Source organism: Penicillium riverlandense (assembly GCF_028828495.1).
Source record: "Penicillium riverlandense strain IBT 135883 chromosome Unknown utg000007l_segment0_segment0, whole genome shotgun sequence".
In the NCBI taxonomy this organism is placed as follows: Eukaryota; Fungi; Ascomycota; class Eurotiomycetes; order Eurotiales; family Aspergillaceae; genus Penicillium; species Penicillium riverlandense.
This window is the reverse complement of record NW_026643198.1, coordinates 722740-746827: the sequence shown is the minus strand read 5'-3', so window position 1 is coordinate 746827 and position 24088 is coordinate 722740. Positions and strand designations below refer to the sequence as shown.

General features: G+C 54.1%; 8 protein-coding genes across 8 annotated transcripts; 2 read left to right on the top strand and 6 right to left on the bottom strand.

Annotated features, from left to right (window-relative positions):
* Positions 1 to 158: 158 nt before the first annotated feature.
* Positions 159 to 1601, bottom strand: N7474_007874 (uncharacterized protein; the record flags this gene model as incomplete). The annotated part of the gene is made up of 2 exons (XM_057199284.1): positions 159 to 512; positions 585 to 1601. The coding sequence occupies 2 exons, from the start codon at positions 1599 to 1601 to the stop codon at positions 159 to 161; spliced, it is 1371 nt and encodes a 456-aa protein (XP_057049985.1).
* A 669-nt stretch (positions 1602 to 2270) lies between these two features.
* N7474_007873 (uncharacterized protein) lies at positions 2271 to 4474 on the bottom strand (the record flags this gene model as incomplete). The annotated part of the gene is made up of 5 exons (XM_057199283.1): positions 2271 to 2379; positions 2443 to 2689; positions 3270 to 4126; positions 4186 to 4370; positions 4427 to 4474. 5 exons carry the CDS (start codon positions 4472 to 4474, stop codon positions 2271 to 2273), a joined length of 1446 nt encoding a protein of 481 aa, XP_057049984.1.
* Positions 4475 to 4927: 453 nt separating this feature from the next.
* N7474_007872 (uncharacterized protein) lies at positions 4928 to 5812 on the bottom strand (the record flags this gene model as incomplete). The annotated part of the gene is made up of 2 exons (XM_057199282.1): positions 4928 to 5469; positions 5605 to 5812. The coding sequence occupies 2 exons, from the start codon at positions 5810 to 5812 to the stop codon at positions 4928 to 4930; spliced, it is 750 nt and encodes a 249-aa protein (XP_057049983.1).
* A 1308-nt stretch (positions 5813 to 7120) lies between these two features.
* On the bottom strand, positions 7121 to 9011 carry N7474_007871 (translation initiation factor 4B; the record flags this gene model as incomplete). The annotated part of the gene is made up of 7 exons (XM_057199281.1): positions 7121 to 8133; positions 8185 to 8469; positions 8531 to 8574; positions 8635 to 8683; positions 8748 to 8792; positions 8848 to 8904; positions 9008 to 9011. The coding sequence occupies 7 exons, from the start codon at positions 9009 to 9011 to the stop codon at positions 7121 to 7123; spliced, it is 1497 nt and encodes a 498-aa protein (XP_057049982.1).
* A 681-nt stretch (positions 9012 to 9692) lies between these two features.
* On the top strand, positions 9693 to 10452 carry N7474_007870 (uncharacterized protein; the record flags this gene model as incomplete). The annotated part of the gene is made up of 4 exons (XM_057199280.1): positions 9693 to 9771; positions 9825 to 9938; positions 9988 to 10104; positions 10157 to 10452. The coding sequence occupies 4 exons, from the start codon at positions 9693 to 9695 to the stop codon at positions 10450 to 10452; spliced, it is 606 nt and encodes a 201-aa protein (XP_057049981.1).
* A 758-nt stretch (positions 10453 to 11210) lies between these two features.
* On the top strand, positions 11211 to 19941 carry N7474_007869 (FMP27 family protein; the record flags this gene model as incomplete). Its single annotated transcript, XM_057199279.1, has 3 exons — positions 11211 to 14170; positions 14226 to 19829; positions 19890 to 19941. 3 exons carry the CDS (start codon positions 11211 to 11213, stop codon positions 19939 to 19941), a joined length of 8616 nt encoding a protein of 2871 aa, XP_057049980.1.
* A 791-nt stretch (positions 19942 to 20732) lies between these two features.
* Positions 20733 to 22403, bottom strand: N7474_007868 (T6SS phospholipase effector Tle1-like catalytic domain-containing protein; the record flags this gene model as incomplete). Its single annotated transcript, XM_057199278.1, has 5 exons — positions 20733 to 21299; positions 21367 to 21554; positions 21627 to 21720; positions 21774 to 22102; positions 22172 to 22403. The coding sequence occupies 5 exons, from the start codon at positions 22401 to 22403 to the stop codon at positions 20733 to 20735; spliced, it is 1410 nt and encodes a 469-aa protein (XP_057049979.1).
* Positions 22404 to 22999: 596 nt separating this feature from the next.
* On the bottom strand, positions 23000 to 23620 carry N7474_007867 (uncharacterized protein; the record flags this gene model as incomplete). Its single annotated transcript, XM_057199277.1, has 1 exon — positions 23000 to 23620. One exon carries the CDS (start codon positions 23618 to 23620, stop codon positions 23000 to 23002), a length of 621 nt encoding a protein of 206 aa, XP_057049978.1.
* Positions 23621 to 24088: the final 468 nt, after the last annotated feature.

Genomic DNA, 24088 nt, shown 5'->3' with positions numbered 1-24088 from the left:
TTCCAGTATATTTCAAAGCTCTCTATCAGTCTCGCAGATGCACATGATTCCTAAATACAAATTGACTGCCAAATCGTCAAGTCCCGGTGGTATAGTTAATATAAACAAGAAAAAAGGCAAATACACAAAAACTCCCCAACCACATAAGACCCAAAAGATCAAGGCCTCACCCAATCCGCAATATTGCAATAACCCAGCTCCTCAACATGTGCATCGACCTTATCGAGCAACCAACCAGAACGCAGCCCAGACTTCGGCTTGCCGCGAATAGGACCCCTGGACGTTGTGCAGCGGCCGCGGTCGTCGACGCGGTACTGCATGCAGTGCGGCAGACGGGCACAGTATTCTTCGCAGTCAGCTGGAGAGACCGGGACGGTGGGTGCGGAGATGTCGTGGTCTCTGTGGGCGGGTTTGTCTTCGGCGAGATTATCCCAGTTGTCGCGGTAGGAGTTGAGAGATGGGCGGATGAGACTGCGGAAGACATCGCTGTAGAGAAGAGGGGAGTGTGTTTCCTATTATCGTTGTCAGTCAGTGCCGAGGCGAAAAGGGAAAAGAACAAAGGAGGAGGAAAAGTCGGGATGTACATTTGCAAACCACTCCTGGTCAAACTCCCACATGCGCTCGATGTCGGTTGGGTTCATGTGGTGGAATGTCACGGCCGGGGAACACCACACGTCGCGCTGGTAATTGTGCGAAAAGGCATCAGCCTCCCACAACGAGCCGGTGGTAACATGCGGCCACGACCAGGTCATCTGGATGCCCGCCTTGTTAAGGACCTCGCCGAGCACACAGTCGCCCGCCCACTGCTCCTCCGTGAACCGATCCCACTCATCCTGGCGCGGAGCGTGAAAGTCGACCAGCTGCCGCATCGCAGCCTGCGAGAGCACGAACCCGGACCCGCCGTGCGCAAAGATGATATTCTGGATCTGCATCTGATTCCCGAGATACAGCGCCTGCTCCGGGTCCATGGGCTCCAGCCACGCGAGCAGATTGCGCCAGATCGGGTACGTGTCCGCCTCGAGGAAGACGTACCAGCTCGCGTTCGGGCGGAACTCCGCCGCCTCATGGATCATCGGGAGGAACTTCCACTTGTCGAGCTTCCACCCCGGGTTCCCGGACATGCCGGTCGCCCCGTTGGCGACCTTGTTCATGTCTTGGCTGATCAGACCCGAGCGGCCGCCGTGCGTCTGGACGCGGTTGTAGAGCGCGAAGTCTTCGTTCGCCTCGCGCAGCTTCGGGTCGACCCGGCGGAGCACGTCGCGCGTGCGCTCGCCGGCGATTTCTTCCTCGTAGTCTGACACAATGATCCGGTGCGGGATGCAGCGGAGCGTTGTGTGGAAGTGCACCGGCACTTTTTCTTGCGCTTCGGTGATCCCCGTCTTCACGACGACTAGGATGTCCTCGATTCCCGGCAGAGGAGGACATGGCGGCTCGTGCGGAGAGTATCCGGTTTCCAGCTCGGCTTCGAGTTTCGCACCGGGGCCTGTTAAACTATCATCTGAGCCGAAGCTGGCGCTCAGGAAGTGAATGATGAAGACAATGAGCGCCACTGGCGTGATGAGGGCGCCGAGCCGGCCATAGCGGGCCGGCAGGGTGAGCATTGTTCGGGGACGCCCGTGAGGGGGAGGCCGGTAGTTGCGGTAGAGGGGTCTCAGAATTCAACGGTGCGACTTAACGCCCTCTTTCTCTCTCTCCATACCAGATGGGAGGTTGGTGTATGTACAGAGAAGGCAACGTGTTGGCTTTATTAAAAAAGGGCCTTAAAGCTCAGCCAAGGCGGAGGGTTTTGGGGCCGGACGTGCTGATCATTTGTGGTACCCGCTATGCTGGACAGGGTAATGATGCGTTCGTTCGTATTTGGACTGTCCGACTTGGGCCGGGCAGACGTGCAATGCTAGTCACTCGGAGAATTGAATTTGTGCCGATGCGACATGCGCCATGGTGTGCTGACAGGCGGAGATCGATTGGAGGGTGGGAGAAAAGAAGATTATCCCCGGTCGATGACGCCCGGGTCTACACCGTGCCCTACACGAATATGCTACGACTAGACATCGATTTTCCAATTTTTGGTTGTCATTTCGAGAAAGAAAATGGTAAATAATTCACTCTCGCTCTTTTCGCCCAGCAGTGGGTATAGCCAAGCGCTCGCCGCACACGGGCCATGCACAGTCCTTGAAATATCGTTATCGCCAGACAGATGAAAATCCCACTCTCAAATCCCCGAACCGAACCCCCACGCAGAAACGACGAACTTTTCAGGTCCGATCCATTTATGCCTCGGTGGTGACACGGCCCTTGGAGTTGGTGACCTTGACGCCGAGAGCCTTGGCCTTGGCAATGATGTCGACGCGCTTGCGGGAGGAGACGGCGTGGCCGATCCTGATCATCAATTAGTTTATACCTTCCAAGATGGTATCCTGTCCAGAAAAAGAGAAAACATACTCGGCAGCGTAGGTGCGGTTGTGCATCAGGAGGAGCTCGACATCCTTGGGGTTGTGGACGAGGAAGGCCTTGTGGCCCGAGGGCATGAGGTGGCGGGTCTTCTTGTTGCTGCCGTAGCCGATGGAGGGCATGGCAATCTGGCCCTTGAAGCGGCGGCGGACAGCATTGTCAATACCCTTGGGCTTGCGCCATGCCGACGGCACGCACTTGAACCGGTCAGACTGGTGACGGTTGAAGCGCGCGGTGCCTGTTGCGCGAGGTCAGTCTCTCTTCCTGAATTATTCCTGCATTCCACCCGCTCCGTCCAGTTGGATGGAGGACATGACATCGCCCGACGACCGAACATCTCTCCTTCGTTGCAATCATTTCCTTCTCTTGTTCAATTGATCCTTTCCCCTTTGCTTCTGTCGGTGTTCGGTCGGCCGGGCAATGATATCCAGGGCAGGCATCGGGATGTAGGTGAATCGGGGCAACATACGCTTCTTGACGATAGGGACGTGCTTCTTTGCGAGGACCATCTGAAAAGAGGATATGTCAGTGATGCACCGAGAGGATAAATGTGCGACGGCAACTCACCTTGTCGGTGTTGGCAGGGTCTCGCTGGGCGATCGAGGGTTGTCGAAGAACTGGACGGAGCCTGGAAAACTTCGCTGAGCCTGAGTGGGCGACCCACGCTAGTCCCCGTTGGGCTCGGGCTAAGCGAGTGGATTATGTCAGCTTAGGGCTTGCCGGGGCAGGTGATTTCGGATGGTGCCAAGACTTTGTATAACGTGAACATCGATGAGGATCTTATCTACTGAACGTACTTTCTGCTGAATGTATCTAACACGCGATTGATATCCTCTCGCCATTCTGTTCCCCACTGCGCAGCATTCCCTCCAACACCTCCAGATCCGCCAATGCCTCCCCGGGAGACTGTCGCTTCTCAACCGGGCGACCATGGACAATGGTGCGGGCGAACTCTGCAACTTCAGGGCCAACACCTTTCCCATCAAACTCGATAGGATGGTCGACGCCGTTAACCGTAACCCCATCAAAATGCACCAGCACCACCCCCTTCTCACAGGCAAACTCGAAGACGTTGTCGCTGAACGACGATCCCCAAGACAGAGACACGACGCCCGTCGCCCCGGATTGGGTTTTCACCACCGCGTCCACTGTGTCGACGGGCGGGAGGTACTCCTGAAGTTGCTGCGACTGCGCGGAGACAGTCGTGATGGGGTCGAATCCTAGGATCAGACGCAGCGCAGCGACCATGTGCACGCCGCCATCGAGCAAGAACCCGCCTTGATAGGCCGGGGTCTTGCGCCAGGATGTCACTGTAGTCCGAGCGTCAGTAGAGTAGACTACATAGTATTTTTGGGGAAGGGTCATGGCACGGCCCATCGACCTACAGAAGTACTTGTTATCCGGCTTAACCAGACTATGCACATTCACCCTGAAATTCCGAACAGCGCCCAGGCTGCGCACCTGCTCCGCCGCAAAAATCAGTTTCGTCATGTAGCGCCAGTTTTCACCGACAGCCCAGAGGGTCTTGACAGGGTCGACATTGGCCTGGTACCAGCGCAGCAGCTCCTGGGCTGTCGCGACGTCCTTGGCAATGGGCTTTTCGGACAGGACATGTTTGCCTGCTAACACGGCTTTCTGGATGAATTCCGGCTGGGCGAGGATCGGGAGGCTGCGACTGTTTAGTTATGTTGTGGCGGGTGGTCGAGTTGGTCGAGATGAGATGTCTGGACGTACCCGATGATGACGGCTTCGATGTCTGCGCGAGCGAGCAGGTCTGCGTAGGACTTGCCGGACCCGGAATCCTCAGAGTAGAGATCGACGGCTGAGGCGGATGTGCCGGTGGCGAGGTCTTGGGCTGATTTGAGAGACCGCGAGTAGATGGCCTTGAGGTGCAGGTCTGGCGTGGCTTGTACGGCGGGCTACATGCGACTATGTATCAGTCGGCATCGTGGGATAAACCGATCAGAGTGCATACCAGGTGCTGCTCTTTGGCAAAGAGGCCTTTGGGCCCGTTAGCTGCCATGTGGGATGGGATACAGAGACATTGGGGCCGGACGTACCGCTGCCGACAATGGCGATGCCGATGGGCATTCTGTTCAGTCGCGTGTATTTCCAGGGCTCTGAGTAGATGCTACGGTGAAATTAGAGCGACGTTGGGAATTTCCGTCAAGTGCAGTGCAGATATGGAGTCAGGAAGGTCCAGCCCGTCCCGAGCGGGAGTGATGCTTCAGGCGGATCCATGGACCGTGGATCCCTGGATTCCACTTATAGATTCATTCAACTTTGAATTCTTATCAAACACCAAACGACAAAATACATCTCCCAGATGCCGCCAATAATGAACAAAATCCAGAAACAAAACGCCCAGTTCCGAAAACTGTAAACAGATGCCCGACCCGACCCTCGTTCTCATAGTCATAGTGCAGTCGTGTCCGTCGTAAAATAGGAAAAACACCAAAGAAAACCAAGCCAGACCTCATTGATTCACCAAAGCGCGCAACCTCTCAACCCTCGCCATGGCCTTCTCCAGCCTCTCAAGACGAGACCTCTTCTCCACATCACGCCGCTCCAACACAGCCACGCGCTCTTCCAGCCTCACGCGCGCCTTGCGTTCCTGCGCAACCATCTCGTTCGCCTGGCTGAACAGCTGCACGGTTAGCTCCTCCAGCTCAGTGCTCGCCTGCGACAGTTGCGACTCGGCGGCTTTGCGCAGGCTCTGTTCGCGTGTGAGCGCGTCCTGGAGCTCGGAGGTGCTTTCGCTGCTGGCGGGGGATTGTTGCACGGCGCACGAAGGAGGGTATGTTGCCGCGGTGGGTGTGGTTGGGGCGGCGGTGCTGTTGTTATTGTTGTTGGAATTGTTGCTAGAGCGGCGGTAGGAGGGGAGGAGGGAGGTTAGGGTCGCGAGGCGGCTTTGTTGGGCTTGGGTTTCTGAACTCGAGCGCGGCGTGTCGGTGACTGCTTGGTTCGCGCAGGAGCGCAGTCGGTTTACTTGTTCTTCGTATTCTGCGAGTTGGCCGACTGGAAGGGAAAGGAGTTAGTAACTCGATCAACGATGCGCCCCTGGATCGGTCGGGGCAGTCCAGGGATTTTCGACAGTCGTATGCTGGCCTGTCTAAACAGGAAACAAACACTCTCAAGAAACACTCGACTCACCAGTGATGGACGCATGCTCCATCAAATCTCGCACCTGCCCCTCCAACTCCTGGATTCGGCGCTGGGCCTCCTCGGCGGAGTGTTCGGAGCCATCCCCTCCACAGGTCGGACACTGTTTCTCAGAGGTTCGAGTCGCAACGCTGGTCATGGCAGGAGGCGATCCGACAAGTGTGGTAGTAAACGTTGGAGTTGTGGCCGTAGCCGACATGGTAACATGGGGAGTTGGAGGAGGTGGAAGTGGCTGGTTTGGGCGGCTAGTGTGATTGGAGGTGTGACTAGTACTGACAAAGTAAAGCCGCACCATAGGAAGTAAGGAGTTGGTATATGAGGAAACGAGTGGACAACACGTATGAAAATTACTTTTGGAAGGGGCTTTTTTCATCAATCCCATACTGACGCCACCGTGCACATCCCAAGCCCCAAGAATCCATCCGGGCTAATTCTTCACTTCTGAAACAGGGACAGACCCTCTACTCTGTTTGGTCTTGAGGAGATTATGGAATCCCTTAATTGGCAATAATATTACCATGTCTCATATCCAGTCTTAGATCGAGTTGAGTGGGTGCAGTCCCCCTGCATTTCATACTCCCACCATCCACCCTCGTCATAATGGGGACCAAAATGCATCGAGAACAACAGCCCCAGTCCCACTTGTTTACAGTGTACGAAACAGTGCTTCATTGGCCAGCACCGGCCAGCGGGCCCCACCGTCCGCCCTGGACCCCATAGTATGGACCATCTGGGGTACTTGCGTACCCTACTTTTGCGAATCTAAAATCAATCTATACTGGAATTGCGGTTTAGCTAAATTATTCATTGCACGGAAAGGAAAAACGTGGCCAGAACAGAAAACGCCACAACATGGGAGTGGAACGGGGGGAGGGAAGTAGAGAGAGGAACCGAGCCAGGCAAAGAAATTCGATCAAGAGTGGATTGGATCATCGTCGACAGTTAGGAACAGCGGACACCACTCTCTCCGGACGTAGCGGACGCGGCAGGATGTCGGCGGGCAGAAGTACCACCCGTGGAACGGCCAGAGCAAAAGGAACAAAACAAATTCTCTTCATTTCACATCGGCAGTAATCGTCATGGGCAGATCAGAGTCACACACGCATGGGAATAAGTAGCTAAATAGAGAACAGCAAGAAGGAAACAGACAGGGGGGAAAATAATAAGAAAGAAAACTTTTCAGACTGTCAGATCATCGTAGCAAGGACTAGTTAGTGGTGCATCGAATAGCTAGCCCCAAAGAAGTAGAAAAGAAGTTCATGGAACCGACGGCAAGAGAGGAGTAGAGGAGAGGATCAAGTGGAGACAAAGCATAGCTACCGTTGTCTGCACTGAACGTGCGGTGGAACAGGGGATATGGCCATGGTCATGTCCCTTCATGAAGCTCTAGGGAAAGAAAACTCATCCCAACGCTGGTTCTGCAATGCACCTGGCGTGCCGCCTTCACAGATGCTGTAATTTCGGCGCAAGGGGCGGTTCCTGTGAAGGGAAAGGGGTATCGACGTGTCTATGCGACTCCACGGCCAGCCTGCCCACGACGGGGGTTGCGCGGCTTCGCGCTCACGGTGCTCCATCCCTCATCCTCAGCAGCCTCCTCGGTCGGGGCAGCATTCCGCCATTTGCCGTTGGCAGCGGGCTCTTTGGGCGCCTCAGCAGGAGCGACGGTCGACTCCTCCGGTTCCTGGTCAGCAGTCATGCCAGCGTCGTCTCCGCCGGCCCGCCGGAGGATCTCGAAGTTCTTTCCACCCTGAGGGGTATCGACGGCATCTTTGTTGGAGTCCACGGGCTTCTCTTCCTTGCCCTGTTCCTTGGCAATCCGGGCCTTCTCGGCCTTTTCAGCCTTGGCCTTCTCATCAGCTTCCTTCTTTTGGCGGATGGCAAGTTGGCGCTTCTCCTCCACCTGCTTTTCACGGGCAGCCGTATCGATGGGACGGGCTGCACCGAAGGGGCTAGCCTTGGAGTCGCCGGCAGCAGCCGCGGTAGGGCTGGACACGGCGTCAGGGACAGTACGCTTCTGCAGGTTCAGCTTCGGTCGTGTCGCGGGAGCCGCAGGAGCCGCATGAGCGGCGGCGGGGGACTCGGGGTTGCTGGCCTCCTTAGCCTGGTCGGGGCGCATCCTGGCGCGCCACTGGTTGTCCATATCAGCAGCAGTTGGCGTCCGCTCGGCCCGCTCGGGGCGTGGGGGCCGCGAACCCTCCTGCGAACGTCCCTCACCCCACGCAGGCGAGCCTCTCCGGAAACCAGAGCCAGGTCCGTCGTTGCTGCGGGGGCGCCCGCCTTCGCGAGGGGGGCCAGCGGGAGGTGAAAGCGGACCCTTGCGCTCCCAGTTGCCGAAATCGCGGGGCTTGCCATCAGACTCGAAGTTGCTGCGACGGCCACCACGGTCGCTGCCGGCGTCGGAAGCGGCGTCCATATTGCGCCCAAAGCTCGAACGGTCAGGCACCCGGCGCTGCGGCAGTTCAGGCAGAGGGCCACGGCGAGACCAATCCAGGTCTCTCCCCTCGGGCCGGGCATCCTTGGCTATAAGACCTTGTCAGTTCCCGATATTAGATCCAGGGTCGAGACACTCACGGGGTTCAGCGATGCTGGTACGGATCGCACGGCCTTGGAGAGTCGAGCCAGACAAGTCCAGAGCCTTCTTCAGTCCATCGACGGTTTCGAACTCCACATATCCAAAGCCCTTGGGGGCTTTGGTCAACTTGTCCTCCACAACCCGGACGCTCGTCACGCCACATTCGGCGAAAAGGTCGGAGATATCGGCCTCGGTCGCATCAAAGGAAAGGTTTCCAACGTGGACCGTGTACGGAGGCTGGGTGGGAAGAGGAGGGGGCTCCCTGACGGCATATCCACCGCGCTCTAAGCACCCTCTTGTCAGATCTTGCCGATTCAGAATCGAAGGGAGGGAGTGTTCCCATACCATAGCTACTGCCCATGCCCATGCCCATGCCACCGGCGGGGCGGCTACCGAAGGAAGACATAGAGGTGGTCGCTATCCAAAATAATTTTTTTTAGCAAACGAACATCGCGGGGGGGGGGTTGCCGTATCGAGAGTGGCGGTTGCACGTACCAGCTACACAGAGTTGTAAGTCAGTCCTAGTTCAACAAAATGGTCATTTCGGGGTTTTGCGACGTACCTGGAAGAGGCATATCCTCCATCTCATCAGCCCAAGAGCCGAGACCTGCATGTCGTCAGTATCGACCGTCCCTCCAAAATCCCCCCACAGTGAGACCTACTCTCGTCGGCCAAGAAGGTCCCAATGGACATCTTCTGGGCCTTGGATTTAGCGGGCGCTGGTAGAGAAAAAACAAGTCAGCCATCATGGACCATGAGGAGGGTGCTCGCTGCAGCCTGCGAACGGGCTGGCGCAAGCGAGGCCGAGGGACTCGGACGAACCCATGATTGCGGGTTGTGGGTGGGCAAAGAAACGCGCCAAGCGGAATGTGCGCGCTTCTCAGAGAGGGGATCGGTTGTGGGGAAGAGGCAGAAAGAAAGGACTCCCGGTTTGAGCAGGAGGAGTCGATCGTGTGGAGGGGCAGAGTCTCTTGGTGATAAAAACTCCGTGGAAAAGTAAGTTGGTCGAGGGGAATGCTTAGTCAATCCAGTCAATTTTTAGTGACGGCGCTAGCCCGGATCGGACTGCGCCATCTGTTGCTTCAATTATCGCAGACAAATCTCATCCGATGGATGGATTGAGAGGGAGTATATCATATGGTCACTGCCTCATGGCGACCATCCATCTTGTTTGCTTTTATTGTTTTTGAAGATTTGTGTCAATCACGAATATATATTTTCAGTGGAGCGCTTGTCAATATAATTGCACAAAAGATCAATTCCCCTCTCTCAGTGGAATGATCAAGTAATCACAATATGATTACCCTATCGATTGCCAAACCCATCTCCCTCGATCGATCGATATTATCCCCAACCCCCTAAGCGCCCTAAGCTGGAGCCTCAATCCTCGAAGACATTACATAACCCACCACGTGACCCTCTCTCTTGGTCCCGTCCAACCAAACCGAGTCTCCAACACCACCACGGGACATGCTCGCCATCCTCACCATTATTGACCGTTCGCACCATGAGCGGTCAGAATGGTAACGATGCCAACGTCGAGGCCAGTTCACTGCTGTCGGCAGCCAATGTGGGTGCTTTGAGTGGTTCGTATGTACCTTTCTCATGCATTGGGCCTGGAGCTCACATCTCTAAATAGGCACCGCGGGTCTGATCTATGGCGGAGCGGCCGGGGTGATTCGGTCGCCCAATCCAGTGGTGCACTCGATCTCCTGTGGCATCCACTGGTTTGCATGTGGCTCGAGCTTCTGGTGTGAGTGCGGACCTGAGCACGCGGTCTGGCGAGGAACTGACGAGCGTAGGGCTGCGGAGCAATTTCATCAAGCTACATTTCAAGGATGAACCGTCCCCGTCAGAACGGGCCTATGTCAGTGCTCTCTCTGGAGGCATCGCGGGCGGAGGTGTCACCCGGCTCATGGGTATGTTTCTCTATCTGGCATATTTGACACCGTCTCTAACCGCGTCACATAGGAGGCCGACTGATTCCTGGGGCCATTATTTTCTCCCTGCTTGGCTTCTGTGGCCAGCATGCATTTAACAAAGTCGATACCTGGCAGATGCAAAATGCCCGGAACCCGTCCAAACCCTTTGCGCAGCGGATGGCCGAGTCCAAATGGATCCCGCTGCGGCATCTGTCCGACGAGGAGTATCGCGGCATTCTGAGTGAGAAGCTGCTGAGCATTGAGGCGGAGATAGCCCTCCTAGACGAGAAGATTGAGCAGCTGGAGCAATCCAGACCCGCGCCGACCGATTCGCGAGATGCATGAGAACGAATGGGCGATCGACTCGACTGCAGTGCACGGACAAGGCGTGCCACCCACACTGACGGGCACGAGTGCGATCAATATATTTTTTTTATCTGTACATTAGGTGTAAACTAGACACTCTCTCACATTCAATCTGGACATGGACCGTGAAAAAAGCCCATTGTGCCCCATCCGTACCATCCTCACCTGGTCCACGGCTGTCATGTCGATCGCGAACCACTTTGCGGGCGGTCTGCACGGTGAAATCATCGGAGCCATGGCACCGCGCGAACCAAGCATTGTGCTTGTTTCGAACCCCCAGCTACATCACTGGGGACAGGGATCTAATGTAGCACTACCGAGAGTTGGATTTAGTAGATAACGCGGCCTCCCTCCTGCTGGTGCTGACGAACCCGAGCAAACCCGCGATCTGGCCGGTTCCGCCCTCTAGACCCTATCCCGGCCCGTCCGAACACCGGTTTCAAGCCTCCTTCCCTACTACACACACGCACACTGCTTCCTCCACCATGATCCTTCCCCACACTCTCCCCCGTGGCACTCCTCCATCCCTGACTGTTTGATGCCTACCAGTCGTGTTCTTGTCACTGGCTGGTAGAGGCAGGGAGGCAGGAGACAACACAGAGAGAGAGAGAGAGAGAGAGAGAGGTGTAGAGTGGTCCGGTTCTCACGCGCAGACCCTCATCCTCCCCCTCAATGTGCCGGTTGGCACCGTGTGTGCACCCTGATCCGATCAGTGCCTTGACTGATCGCGCGTCACCATGACTCCTCTCATCAATCCGACCTCCATCCTTGTGGGCTTCATGCTCTTGTACCTCTCCTCCTTCTTCGTCTTCGCCATTGTTCGGATCGCAACGGGGATCTCCATCCAGCGCGTCGGCTACTTTTCACTCCGGCGAATCGCTTACACTCCGAGAGAGGGGCTTCACATCGAAATCCGCGGCCTTGGGTTTTCCTTGCACCCCCCGTCCTTCGCACAGCCAACATGGGTCAGCATTCGATTAACGGACCTGAAAGTCACACTGGACTCGGCATCTCTGCGCAAGAGCAAGGGAGAGCCATCGCGCAATATCCTAGAATCCCCTGACCCGGGCAGCCCATCTGAAGAGACCGAACCGCCCGACCCTCCCCACCGTCGCAGCAAGACATGGCAAACCCTAACGCGCATCAAGGAGCGCTTGAAGCGCTTGCACCGGCAGATCAATTGGCTGGCCCTTGTCGACCTGAAAGCCGTCAACTCCACGGTGCATTTCCTCGATGCAGGACAAATTCAGGTGGGCTCGCTCAGCCTGACGGTGGATACCCGGAGTAAGATGGTGGAACGGGGCAAGCTCTTCCGTCGCAAGAAGGACATGTCGCAGGAGCAACGCCCGGCGGAATGGATTATGAATGTTCAGAATATTCTACTTGTGGTGGACGGCCGAGAACCGACGGAGGTGCTGGACAACGTGGGCGTGAATCTCCATGGACTGCTTTATAAGGACTTGGAGGGACTGAGGGATGCATCCGTGGCTCTGAAAATTGGACGCTTGCATATCCCCTACGACGATCTGCATATGCTCATCCAGCGCATCAAACGCTCTCAATCGTCTTTCAAGGGACCTGCGAACCCAGAGACGGACGATGAGATCTCTTTTGCTGACTTTGTGGAAGAACTGGACAAGCCCGGGAGCCGAGATGATGCCATTGTGCAGACGGTAGCAGACTCCAGGGAGTTTGCGAGCTCTTTACTGCGGGGTATACAGGAGTTCCAGGTAGCGCTGAGCTTCTTTCGATTCTCCTGGGGTCTACAGTCTCTTTCTGCCGACCAGAACCCAGTTTATATGAATGTGGTATCGCATGAACTCGGGATTGACCTGAATCGGATGGACCAGAAGAGCCCAGAGCACCGCATGTACTTCCAGCGCAACGATGTGGCTCACCAAGCCCTGCTGGCTGCGATCTCCCTTTCGGTTAGCTTGGATGACGGCTCGGGCGAAACGGATAACATTCTATACATCCCCATGGCTACGACGACCATTAAAACCACGTTGCCATCCAAGACGGTGAGCGCCTTTGACGAGGAGAACCCCGAGGAACGGAACACCAACGTCCTCTTCGCCAATTTGGTTGTCACTTCCCCCTCCCTCGACTTGCAGCCCCAGCACTTCTCCCGACTCCTCAAGTTGGTGGAGGCACGAGCTTCCTCTCCTCGCCGCAAGAAGCAGAGTAACCACCACTTGATCTCTCGATTGCTTCCCAAGGCAAGCATCAAGCTCTCCGTTCATGAGCCCGTGGTCCGATTTGTCTTGCCCATCGAGAAAAAGCCCGGTGAACCCGGTGACTACAATCTCCTCATTTCCTCCATCTCCTCGATCTCGCTGGACATTGAGTCCTCCCATTCCTCCGAAGGCGGCGCTCACTACTCTTTGTCGTCGGTTTATCGAGTCACATCTCACAAGTTCTATTACCAGACCCCAACCGGCGTTAAGCATAACCTTTTGACAACAGAAAGCCTGGAGCTCAAGGCTCACTTGAACGCGTCCCCGGAAGTCTGTGTCATTGCGTCTGGCAATCTGAATGAGTGCTCCGTGCACATGATCAACGGCGACGTCAATCGTGGGATCCGACAAGTGCTCGAACAATTCCGGACGCACCTGCAACCACAGAAGAAGGTCCAGGTACAGGAGCGAAAGGCAAGCCCGTTGAGACAAGTCCCGCCGTGGCTCCTCCAATTTCAATTTGAAGCCACGGGATTCAGCCTGGAGATTGCCGGTGTCGATACAACCGTATCCAAAATTGCTCGCGGTGTTTCTCTACAAATGCAGTCATGGACGGCGGAATACAAAGCCCAGAAAACAGAACCAACGACCAGCAGCCTCACCAGGCGACGTACTGCAAGTCACTCAACAATTGGAGAAGAATCGCCATTCCGCTTCCCCCCAACGTCGCCACCGAAGCATGCACAGCGCGGTGCTACAGATGGCCGACGAGTGGCGCTCCATGTGCGTGGCTTCGATGGTTTCGTCATTGAATCCGAAGACTACTTGGAGCCTGAACCTTTCTTCTCACTTCCCCGATTTGAGATCGCATTGAGCACACTCAGTGACCGCCTCGGGCCGGTTCTGCACGTCAACTCCGTTTTTAAAGGCGTCTATCTACAATACTCCCTCTATCGCTTCTATTGCCTTGGTGTTGCAACTTCCGTGGTTCAAGACGTGTTTTCGCCTCTACCATCTCACCATGCGGGGACTTCCCAAAAGAAGACGCAGCACTCTGCTGCTTCATCAATTCCCCCACCTCCACCGTCTTCTCCATTATCGTCAAAGAATGAGTTTGTTACGGTCGATGTTCGAGTGACAGTCTTCCAGCTCAAGGCCTTCCTTCCCAACGATCCTGCGATGATGCTTCAGATCTATGGATTAGCCGGTACTTCTCAGCGTCTTGGGACTCCTCATCTCAAAGCCAATCTCCTTCGCTTACACGCAGAGGCGCCCAAGCTCAAGGGTGTCTGGGCAAGGATCGGCAGTATGAATAATGTCAGACTCGACTTTCGCAAGATGAAGTTGAAACATGGCAAAGATTTGGTCGAGGAGAGTTCTATTGACCTATGGGCGGACTTCATCCGGCTGGGTGTTCCCCATCACATGGTGATGCATCGCATTTTCGACAACTTGATCAACACTTCGAAGGCCTTCAAGCAGTTACACCATCGCTTCAAGAATCGCTCTCGGGAATTCGTGTCAGTGCGGGAGCCCGAGGGACCGAAAAAAAGTGCCAAGAGTATCATTGCGCAGCAAAGCTCTGCTGTTCGAACTCGAAGATGACGCGTTTGAATGGAAGCTGGGCTGCATCTACAGGACAGGTTTGATTGAGCAGACCCAACGGTTGGCTCGCGAAGAAGCTTTCTATCTGAAAGCCCACAAAGTCAAGGAGTCAGATAACCGCCGCGCGACGTCCCGGTTACGGGCCAAATCGAGCCATCGCACTCTCCGCAGTGACCGAACTAGCCAAGAGACGAGAAGAAGCCACAGTGCTGATACACGGCCAAGGCAGGACGACGCAGATCGTGGGCGTGGATGCAAATTCCGCTATGATGCTGGAGGCGCGACTTGCCTTTCTTCCGAACAAAAGATTTCTACTGATGCTGCCTGGAATCGACTGCAACAACACAATGCTCAGGTCTGGAAGGAGAAGATTGATTCTGCGCTGAAATTCCAAGGCACGTCGATCAAAGAAGTCCGCGAGCTCTTTTCCGGAGCAGACGAGCCACCCGAAGATGTGAAGGAGACGGAAACCATCCTGGCCATTCCGAACAGACCAGGGCTTATGTCCGCGTTGATCAGCGACGTGAACCTCGTTGTGGACAGACCTTCCTTCCCGCTCGATGATTACCCTGCGTTCCTCCACCGCATTGGAAAAGGAATGCCCATGTCGATGCAGTACGGTCTGCTTATTCCGATGAGTCTCAACCTGGAAATGGGCGAAGCGCGCGTCAATCTAAGAGACTACCCCTTGGATATACTGCACATTCCGGCTTTGCGCCCAGGGCAATCTCCAAGGCTTCCCAGTTGGTCATTACGGACGAACTTTGTGATCGCTGAAGAATGGCGCGGCCATGAAGCTGCAAGACAGGTGCAAGTCGAGCTTGTGCCTCCGTCTGAGTTGCCCGATGGAACAGTCACTGATCCGTACACCATCAATGTCTGGCGTTCCGTGACTCCCGTCAAGACCTATTCTGACCCCGTTTTTGAAATCAATACCAGCCTGCCTACGAGCATCTCATGGGGCTGCTCGTACCAGCCTGTCATTCAAGATATGATGAAGATCATCGAAGGATTCACCAAGCCGGAGATCGATCCCTCGGAGCGGGTTGGTTTCTGGGACAAGATTCGACTGAGCTTCCATTCTCGAATTAAAGTTCTCTGGAAGGAAGACGGTGATGTCCACCTTCGCCTCAAAGGTTCTCGCGACCCATATGTGGTAACGGGCTTTGGGAGCGGCTTTGTTATGTGCTGGCGACGGGACGTCAAGTGGGAAATCCACCCAAGCGATGACCCCATGGAGTTTATGAGCGTGACTAGTGGCGAATATGTGCTGGCTATTCCCGATTACAGCGCCGAAGCACGATGGGCAACCGAGATGACCTCCGAAGACTTGGAAACCAGTTCTCAATCCAGTGAACAGAAGAATGCTGCTCACTTCAAGAAGGTCATCATGAAGCTGTCCGGTGATGTCAAATGGGCCGCCGGTTTGGTTTTTGAACGCGATGTCGACAAGGATACGCGGTCATTCTCGTTCAGACCGCACTATGATGTCGTCCTCAAGAATCCCAAATTCGTCGACTCGACGGAACAGCCGAACTACGATGCTTTCCGTGGGTTCCGCAGTGATCATATTCACCTGTCTATCGCGGTCATTGCACCCCAGAGCCGAAACTGGTCTGTCGACGATGTCCAGCCATCTACAAGTTATAACACCGTTCACTTGACTCCGCGCTTCTTCACCCATTTCTTCTCTTGGTGGTCTCTCTTCTCGGGTGTTATGTCCCTCCCTGTACGCCAGGGATCGCTCTTCCCAGGACCCACCAAGACCAGCAAGAAGTTCAACCGCCACCTTTCGACGGTTAAGTACAAACTTCTTCTTGCACCTCTGTTCGTTGCACACATCTACAAACACAAGGATCGCGAGGACTATGCCGAGAGTGCTGTGACCGCCACAGGATTGAAGGTCCGCCTTGATAGTCTGAAGCTTGACATCCACCAAAGACGAGAGCAAATCAAGACCCAGGCCCGTGGCCGCTCGAAACAGACCAAAACAACCGTTATGCGGATCAACCAGGCTCAAATTGACCTACAGTCTGCCGATTTCCGGGCTGTTTCAGCCGCAATCCAGGGTACAACCCCTGAGGATATTGAGCAAAACCGGGATGATATCATTTCCTCCTTCCAGCAACCAGTGCCCTCTGTTGATTTGTCTCGGTTCACAATCCCCGATCAGAACTTGGACTGGATTGACATGGATGACTTTGTCGAGCCCGACTGGATTCTTCCGCAAGAGTCAAATCCTCGCACGCAGATCTTGCCGCTGGCCTTCACTCCGCGGTTCACCTACTTCCGTCAGACTGATTTCGGCGACGTCGGCCCTGAAGAGAGCGGTTATAGTACCTTTGGGTACGAACCGACTCATGAGTGTGTCATGTCCGAGACCAACGATCCTCGTCGCGTCCAGATCGAGTTGATCAAAGATCGCCTTGCGACCGTTGAAGCACAGATACGGAACTACGATCGTACGATTGGCGAACAGGAACTGAAGCTGATGAAAGAAGGGGACCAGGGCGCGGACGAGTTGAAGCGTCAACATGAGCTCTATGTGCGCCAGTCGGAGCAGCTTACGAGACGACGGAGGTTCTTGACTCATAGCCTGCAACGTCTCGAACGATATCTTGCGCGAGATGAACGGACACCTAAAAGGGACAAGTCAGGAAACGGTGTGACTCCCAGCAACGCGTCCTCCCGGACTGGGTTGGACACGGAGTCTACTGTCGACGGTAAATCTGGTATCGATGGGCTTTACTCCTCAGCCAATGATGAGTTTTCGAGCGATTTCAAGAATCGCTTCATGATACACAATGTGCAGCTGAAGTGGAACAACTCCCTTCGAAACATCATTCTCCGCTACAGCCACCAAGTCAGCCAGCGGCGAGGGTTTGTTTATTACATGTCTCGACGAGCCGTTAAGTTCATCCTTGATATCGTGGAGGAGCAGAACAGGAACAAGCGGAAGAATCCTAGGATGTCCAAGACACAAACGCGAAGCGACAATGAGGACGAAAACGTGGACGAGCGCATTGAACAATTGCTGAACGATGCAAAGCGCTACGTTAATGTTGAAGACAGTGAACCGCCTGAGTCGACCACCGGATCGACACCGCATTCGGAAGACTCGAGCGATAATATCGCACCAGAATTTACACCTCAGAACAGCTACCACCTGCGGCTCATTGCGCCTCAGATTCAGCTTATGAGCGAGAAGAATCAAAAGTCAGTCTTGCTTGTGGCGGCCAAAGGCATGCAGCTCAAGGTTGTGTCGATCATGGATAAGGAGCGTGTCTGGGATGATGTTAGCGGTTTGGTGCAACGACGCTTCTCCCTCGAGATGGATGGCGCCCAGTTCTTCGTTGCAACACAGAAGAATCTGATGGCCCACTTGCATTTCTATGCGGGCAACAAATACGGCAACTCGCCGGGCTCTGCGTGGCCGCCCTGGTTGACCCTAGAAGCTGTGTTTGACTTTGAGCTTAGCCCCTTTGGCTTCTCTCGGATTGTGCAGAAGACATCCGCCACCCTGCGCTACGACAAGTACAACGACCTTCGTCTGAAGTACAACGATGAGGTCGCCAAAGGTCACACAGGCCCACATCGCGGAGGTCGTGAGACTCGCATGGATCAGATCAGTGTCGACTTCCCTCATTTCCGCGCCATTTGCGACTCTGCAGAGTACTACTCCATGTACATCATCGCGCTGGATCTCATGCTCTACAGCGAACCGCTCGAGAAGGTCCGCAACGAGCGCCTGGAAAGGATCATGCTCACGTCCGACTTCAGCGACCTTCGCGGCGCCCCCGAAATGGTCTTCAAACTTCAGGCACGTATCCGGCAACTGGAAGAGATCAAGGAGCATTTCCAGATCAACGCCAAGTACCTCGACAAACGCGGCTGGGAGGACCGGCTGGCACTTGAACGGGACTTGTCTCATTGTGAGGATGAGCTTTTCTTCATGATGAAGGCGATCACCACATCCCAGAAACGGATGGAGCCGAGCTCGTCAAAGGGGAACGGCGTTTTGCGCTGGAGCATCTCTGCGGCAGAGGTGGTTTGGCACTTGATGAAGGAAGCATCTGCGCCATTGGTTGAGTTCCAGCTGCGCAACGCCCAGTACGAACGCACCGATAATACCGATGGTTCCAACCACAACCTGGTGGCTGTGGAACGTTTGGTGGGTCTGAATCTGTTGCCCAACGCCATCTACCCGCAGATCATCGCACCGTATCTCGACCAGCCGCGCCCCTTGGACGACCACATGCTTCGGGTGAAATGGCACAAGCTGGAGGCCGTCGCTGGGATCCCCGTGGTGGACAATTTCGAAGTGTCTTTGTTCCCGCTCAAAATCCAGCTTGAGCGCGAGCTTGGCCAGCGAGTGTTCGAATACATCTTCCCCAATATGGGGTCCGGCGCGAATGGTGGTTTCTCGCCCTTCATGATCAAGAACATAAAACCGCTGGATGCAGAGGACGATGAAGATGAGGGATCCGATACCGTTGGGAAGACCTACGTCCCTGACGGCGTTGATGAAGACAGCACGTCCACATTCACGGAGGATTTGGAGGGCCTGCCAAAGGGACCTGGTTCTATTGAATTGCGGCTCCAGCCCACTCTGTCTCTGTCGGACGAACCCCCATTCAGACGACGCTCTGGACATTTCAAGGGTCTGGCGATGACACCCATCCACAAGGACAAGGGCCGACCCGGGGTTGCAGAGAATAACAAGCGTCCTGCAAGCGCTGGCAATCTGTCTAAGAAGAAATCCGCGGATAGCATTCGCATGTTGACGAAGCAACAGACCGACAAATCCCTCTCGAGCCAGGCAAGCGAAGAGAGCAGGAAGAAGTTTGGCCTGAGCCGCAGCTCGTCTTCCAAGAAGGACAAATCCAAAGAACCCACCGACGACCTGTCGCAGATGATCTCTCGAGCCTCGCAATACATGTCCCTGTCACGCGTGAAGGTGCACGACGTGGTCCTCTGCGTGAGCTACAAAGGCAGAGGTGAACACAACATCGAAGATATCCACGACTTCGTCTTCCGACTGCCCGTGCTCGAGTACGGCAACAAGACATGGTCGAATCTGGACCTCGCGCTGCGTCTGAAGAAGGATGTCATTAAGGCGCTCATCTCGCACACGCCCGCCATCCTCGGCAACAAGTTCTCGCATCACCGCCCGTCCAAACAGCAACAGAAACGCTTCCGCGAACTGGCCTCGTCGTCTCAGCTTCTGCGTAGCTCGAATAGCATCTTGGATTCAGAGCGCAGCCGCAACGGAACTCCCGGCCAGTCGAGCAGCGTCGACTCTAATAGCGAGTACTCTGAGTCTCCGTCGCGCAAGTCAACCCAGTCCAACCCGTCGCCGCTGGCTCGTTCCATTTCTCTTGATTCGGAAGCTCGTGATGTGACCCCGGATGAGGAGGACAGCATTATGGTCGATTCTCCAGGTGAAGCGGATGTCGATGTAGATCCTCGCTGGGAGGCATCTCGCCGCTTTGTCAATGTTACGGATCGGCCTCTGACTTCGAGCGGGGCGAGCACAAACTCCGAAGCCGCCCGTGGGGCTGAACAGGATGATAGGTGAGAATCACGCCACGTTTATTGTCTAAAGCAGAAGAAAATACTAACTGTTTACCCCAGTAACAAAAAGACCATCCGCAATCTTGGCCGCAGGTTGATGTCTCGCAAGTGACCTTGATCGCTGATCGATTCATTCTGTTTCTCTCCATTTCCTCTCCCGCACTCATCCTCATTCCATTCATCTGTTTCTCCGTGTCACCTAATACCCAACCCACATCATATCACGTCATGTAATCCAATACCCTATTTTCCACAAGACCCCTCGTCTCTTCTCTCAGATACCCTTCTCACCATATCATTCACATGCAGCGGGTCGTACATAGGCGTTGATTTGGTTTGATTTGATTCTTTCTGTCTCTGGGGGTATGCGTGGGGCTTGTGTCTCTCTGTGTGTGTTGTCAGAGGAATTTTTACTTGTTCAACCATAGAGGCGGAGCGATGGGCGGATTTTAGTGTTTTTCCCTTTCTTTCTTTCTTTCTTCCTTGATAACCTGTTTTTTTTCTCCAAATTATCCCATCTCCCTTTTCACTTTTATGGGCTCTGTGGCCATCCATGCACAAAAGCATTTCTGCCCACCTTCTTCTTGTTATTTACTTTTAAAAGTGAATTGATAGAATGAGAGAAGAGAAAAAAGACAGATTTGACTCAGTCCAGTTCATGTCAAAGATTCCTTCGAAGGATTACGTTGTGGCTAAGTACTTTTCTGGTAGTTGGTGCCCGTAGCCCTAAGTAATCCACCAGCCCAACTTAGTCCGCTGAGATGATAGAGAAAGAAAGTGGAAGAAATCCGCCCAGTTGTCCCGCCCAGTAATGCTGCTGCACTTAAACATATATAGTTTGTTATTTGGTACTCAACCTTATCACAAACATAAACAAGAATTGGGCGCACAAGGTATAGGTCATTACGTGGCAGTCGTCTCACTAGCAGGCATAGGTATGCCGTTATGCCGATCGAGATCTGCCAGCAGACTCTTTGGACACAGAGTTCTGGATAAGCTGGATCGAGTACCATAATCCAAATTATGCATCACACTCATCTTCTTATCCGGGCGCAGGACGTACTCTGGCACCGCCGGTACAATCCCCTTTTTGGTCCATTGCCAGCCGGTCCGGTCGCCACCATCATCACCGGCTTCCTCGACCACGTATCCAGCGAGCGCCGCTGGAGAGTAGTGGGGAGAGAGTCTAGTCTTGCGGATCCGGGCGATCGGATGGAAGGACTCGTTCGTGGTGCGAGCGCTTGTATCGCCTGGGACCTGTGGATAGTTGCCCGGAGTGCGGTCCTGTTTACCCACTGCCCAATAGAGGGACCCTTGTAGGCCCGCAAAATTGGACTCGATAGGCCCGCAACCCCAATCGTCATCAACCTTGCTTGGGGCGCTGCGTTCGGCCCGCGTGCCCTGGTGTCGCTGGATAAGTTGCTCGATTGCAGCCCCTTCAAAAGTCAGCATTCCAGACAGATTGTCCACCTGGAGCTCGAATGTAATTGTTAATTAGTCAAGCACGGTCACGGATCGTGTAGGCGGAAGGGCTTACCATCCATGCAAATGTAATATCTTCGATTTCCGGATCTGGAGCTCCACCCCCGATGTTTCTGTGGATGCCGGGAAACCAGCATTGCTGTAGATCCTTGGCCGGCGCATCCTGGGTTTGATGCCAAAGGGTCGGTGGGAAGGTGAGTCGTCTCTCGTCGATAGCGAGAGCTTGAAAGGCATAGTCTACATCTACACCAGTCGGTTAGAGGGTTCGGATTTCAGAGCATGAACCGGCGTGTTGCGAATGGAGGATAGGCTCACTTTTTGACACCTTCGTGTTGTGAAAAGCGTACTTTTTGTCAACATTGATGCCCACTTTTGACGCCAAATTGACCAGTGGCCAGTCAGGGATTCCCTAGCCAATGTTATCATTAGCTGCCATTACTGCTTTGAAGGTTATATACGTACCAGAGCGCCAACCGTATCCCAAACGCCCACCACCTTAATACGCACATCATCCGCTAAGCGTAACTTGTCCCGATTCTGCTGATACCACGCGGTCTTCCGGAAGGACTCTCCACCTGTGTTTTCCCGATACGACTTCCACATCTCGGCGAAATGCGACATATGCTGGGATGAGAGTACCCCTATGTCAGAAACCAGGCCAGCGACCGAGCGGACGGTGAACGCGCCACGGGAGAAGCCAAAAAAGAAAAGCTCGTCGCCTTTGACGTAGTTGTTGGAGATGAACTCGTAGATCTGACACACATCATTGTCCAGTCCCCAGCCGATGCCGCCTTCGATCGAGGGAGAGTAGTTGACACGTCAGCCCTGCGAAACGTGCAGTCGGCGCGAACAGGCCTCACCATATATCGCTTTCTGGAACGGGAGCTCCCCAGCTCCTAGTCCGGAATGATACGAGACAATCTGCTGGACAATCTCGCCTTGGGAGTCCGGGCCACTCGTGGCGATAGCGCGAGCGATCCTCGCGACGTTCGACGGCACAGATGCGTCTCCCAGGTCGGATGCCAGCCATGTCCCGTCAGCACAAAGTATAATGCGCTTATATCCTGCCAGCCGAGATGTATCTTGAGGCATGATGAAGGAACAGAGACGTTCAGCTGGTCCGCAGGGCAGGTTGTGTCTGTGATCACAGAAACCGAACAACTTTCAGGTTTCTTTATCCTTAATTCGGCGCACGCCCCAGCAGGGAGTGTTCTCAACATAAGGGAGTCGGGAGACAGGCCTGCTCAGCTGTGGCAAATCAAATCCGTTGTTATGAGCGAATGCTTCGAAAGGGGGTGCAAAGGACAGCAGTCATATGAGGTCTCGATTTTCCATAACAGACATATCCCCGCTTGCAGCGGAGCCCGACCGGTCTGGAAACAGACCTGCACTGGGGACGAATAGAAAACAGCTGGACATCCGATTCGACTTCTTTCCAAACCATGGAGGTTCATTAAGGTTTCGGCCAGTGGATCGATCTATGGATCTGAAGGGCCAAGTATCCACATCGCCAACATCCAACTACGCATCAATGATTCACTGGGATCTCACTCCTAATCAGCTTATATTCTACTGCGTGAATTGAAGGTTAAGGGTGATGGTATTCTTTGGGGACTGAATGGGCTGACACATGGTAATATTGGGCAATATGAGCGAAAGCATGTCTCCCGCTATATCCTATGGCCGTACTATAGGCTTTCACCAATTCCCATTTCTTCATCTGTTCCACGTCGCTTTCCATTTATAACACTGTTGTCGGCCTGGTGACTTGGAGAACCTTCCACCTCAATATCGCTCGCAGGGGGTTTGGACAACTCCCCGTCCGTGTATGTATCTGGCTGGTTTCGTTCAATGATATCCTTCGCATTCATGTATTGTTTTAGAACATCTTCGATTGAGGCATCGATCCCATCCTTTGAAACTTTTCTGTTACCGTATCGTAGTAGGACTGTTTGCTCTTCGATGTGATCTAGCACTTTTGATAGCTCTGCCATATTTCTCCTAAGCCGTTGTGGAAGTCCTCTTCCTTTGAGTAGCGCCAGTAGCCCAGCAATAGATGTGTTGAAGGCCCCAAGAACTGTGATTGCCAGCTTGTGCTGATCCCCTAATGGACCAAGGGCAGTGATAGCGGCGCCTATGATGACTTGCGCAATTGTGAGCAAGTTAAATAATACATAGAATAAGTAGTATTGAACTCTTTGGCGTCGCTCCCGCGATAAAAGCTTTTCCCGGATGGAAGTGGTTGCTGTCTCGAAAACTTGATAATTTGGAGGTTCTTCAGGAGGTCTCCCTTGAAATGGCTCAGACATATTGTACACTTGGTAGCATGGTATATTTACATGCTAATAAACACCTAGGCTCTGGGCAGGCTTATATGCTGCTTCCATCGCGCTCATGACGAATTTTGACATCAGTTATAATTGATTTCTTTCACTGTGAGGTTACTGCCAATGATAACACCAAATAAGCTATTACATATTGTAGTTTGGCAGGCTTTATTACCAGTGTTTTATTACCTCGCCGATGAAATTCGGAATAGGCAGCTGATATCACCACACTTTTTATCATGTTGACGCAGATATCGTGAAAGTGAGTGGCTAGGTTCAACTTCCACAGTACAAGAACATACCATGTACGCAAATTCGAGCAGTTTAGATCCAGGAATGCTTGCACTTGCGTCACAGCTACCTTAGCTATAGATATTTTGCTGTTTGCGGCATGACAACTGATGGGTGCACCGTTTCTTTGTTCTCAGTTCGTTTTAGCCAGGCCGATGA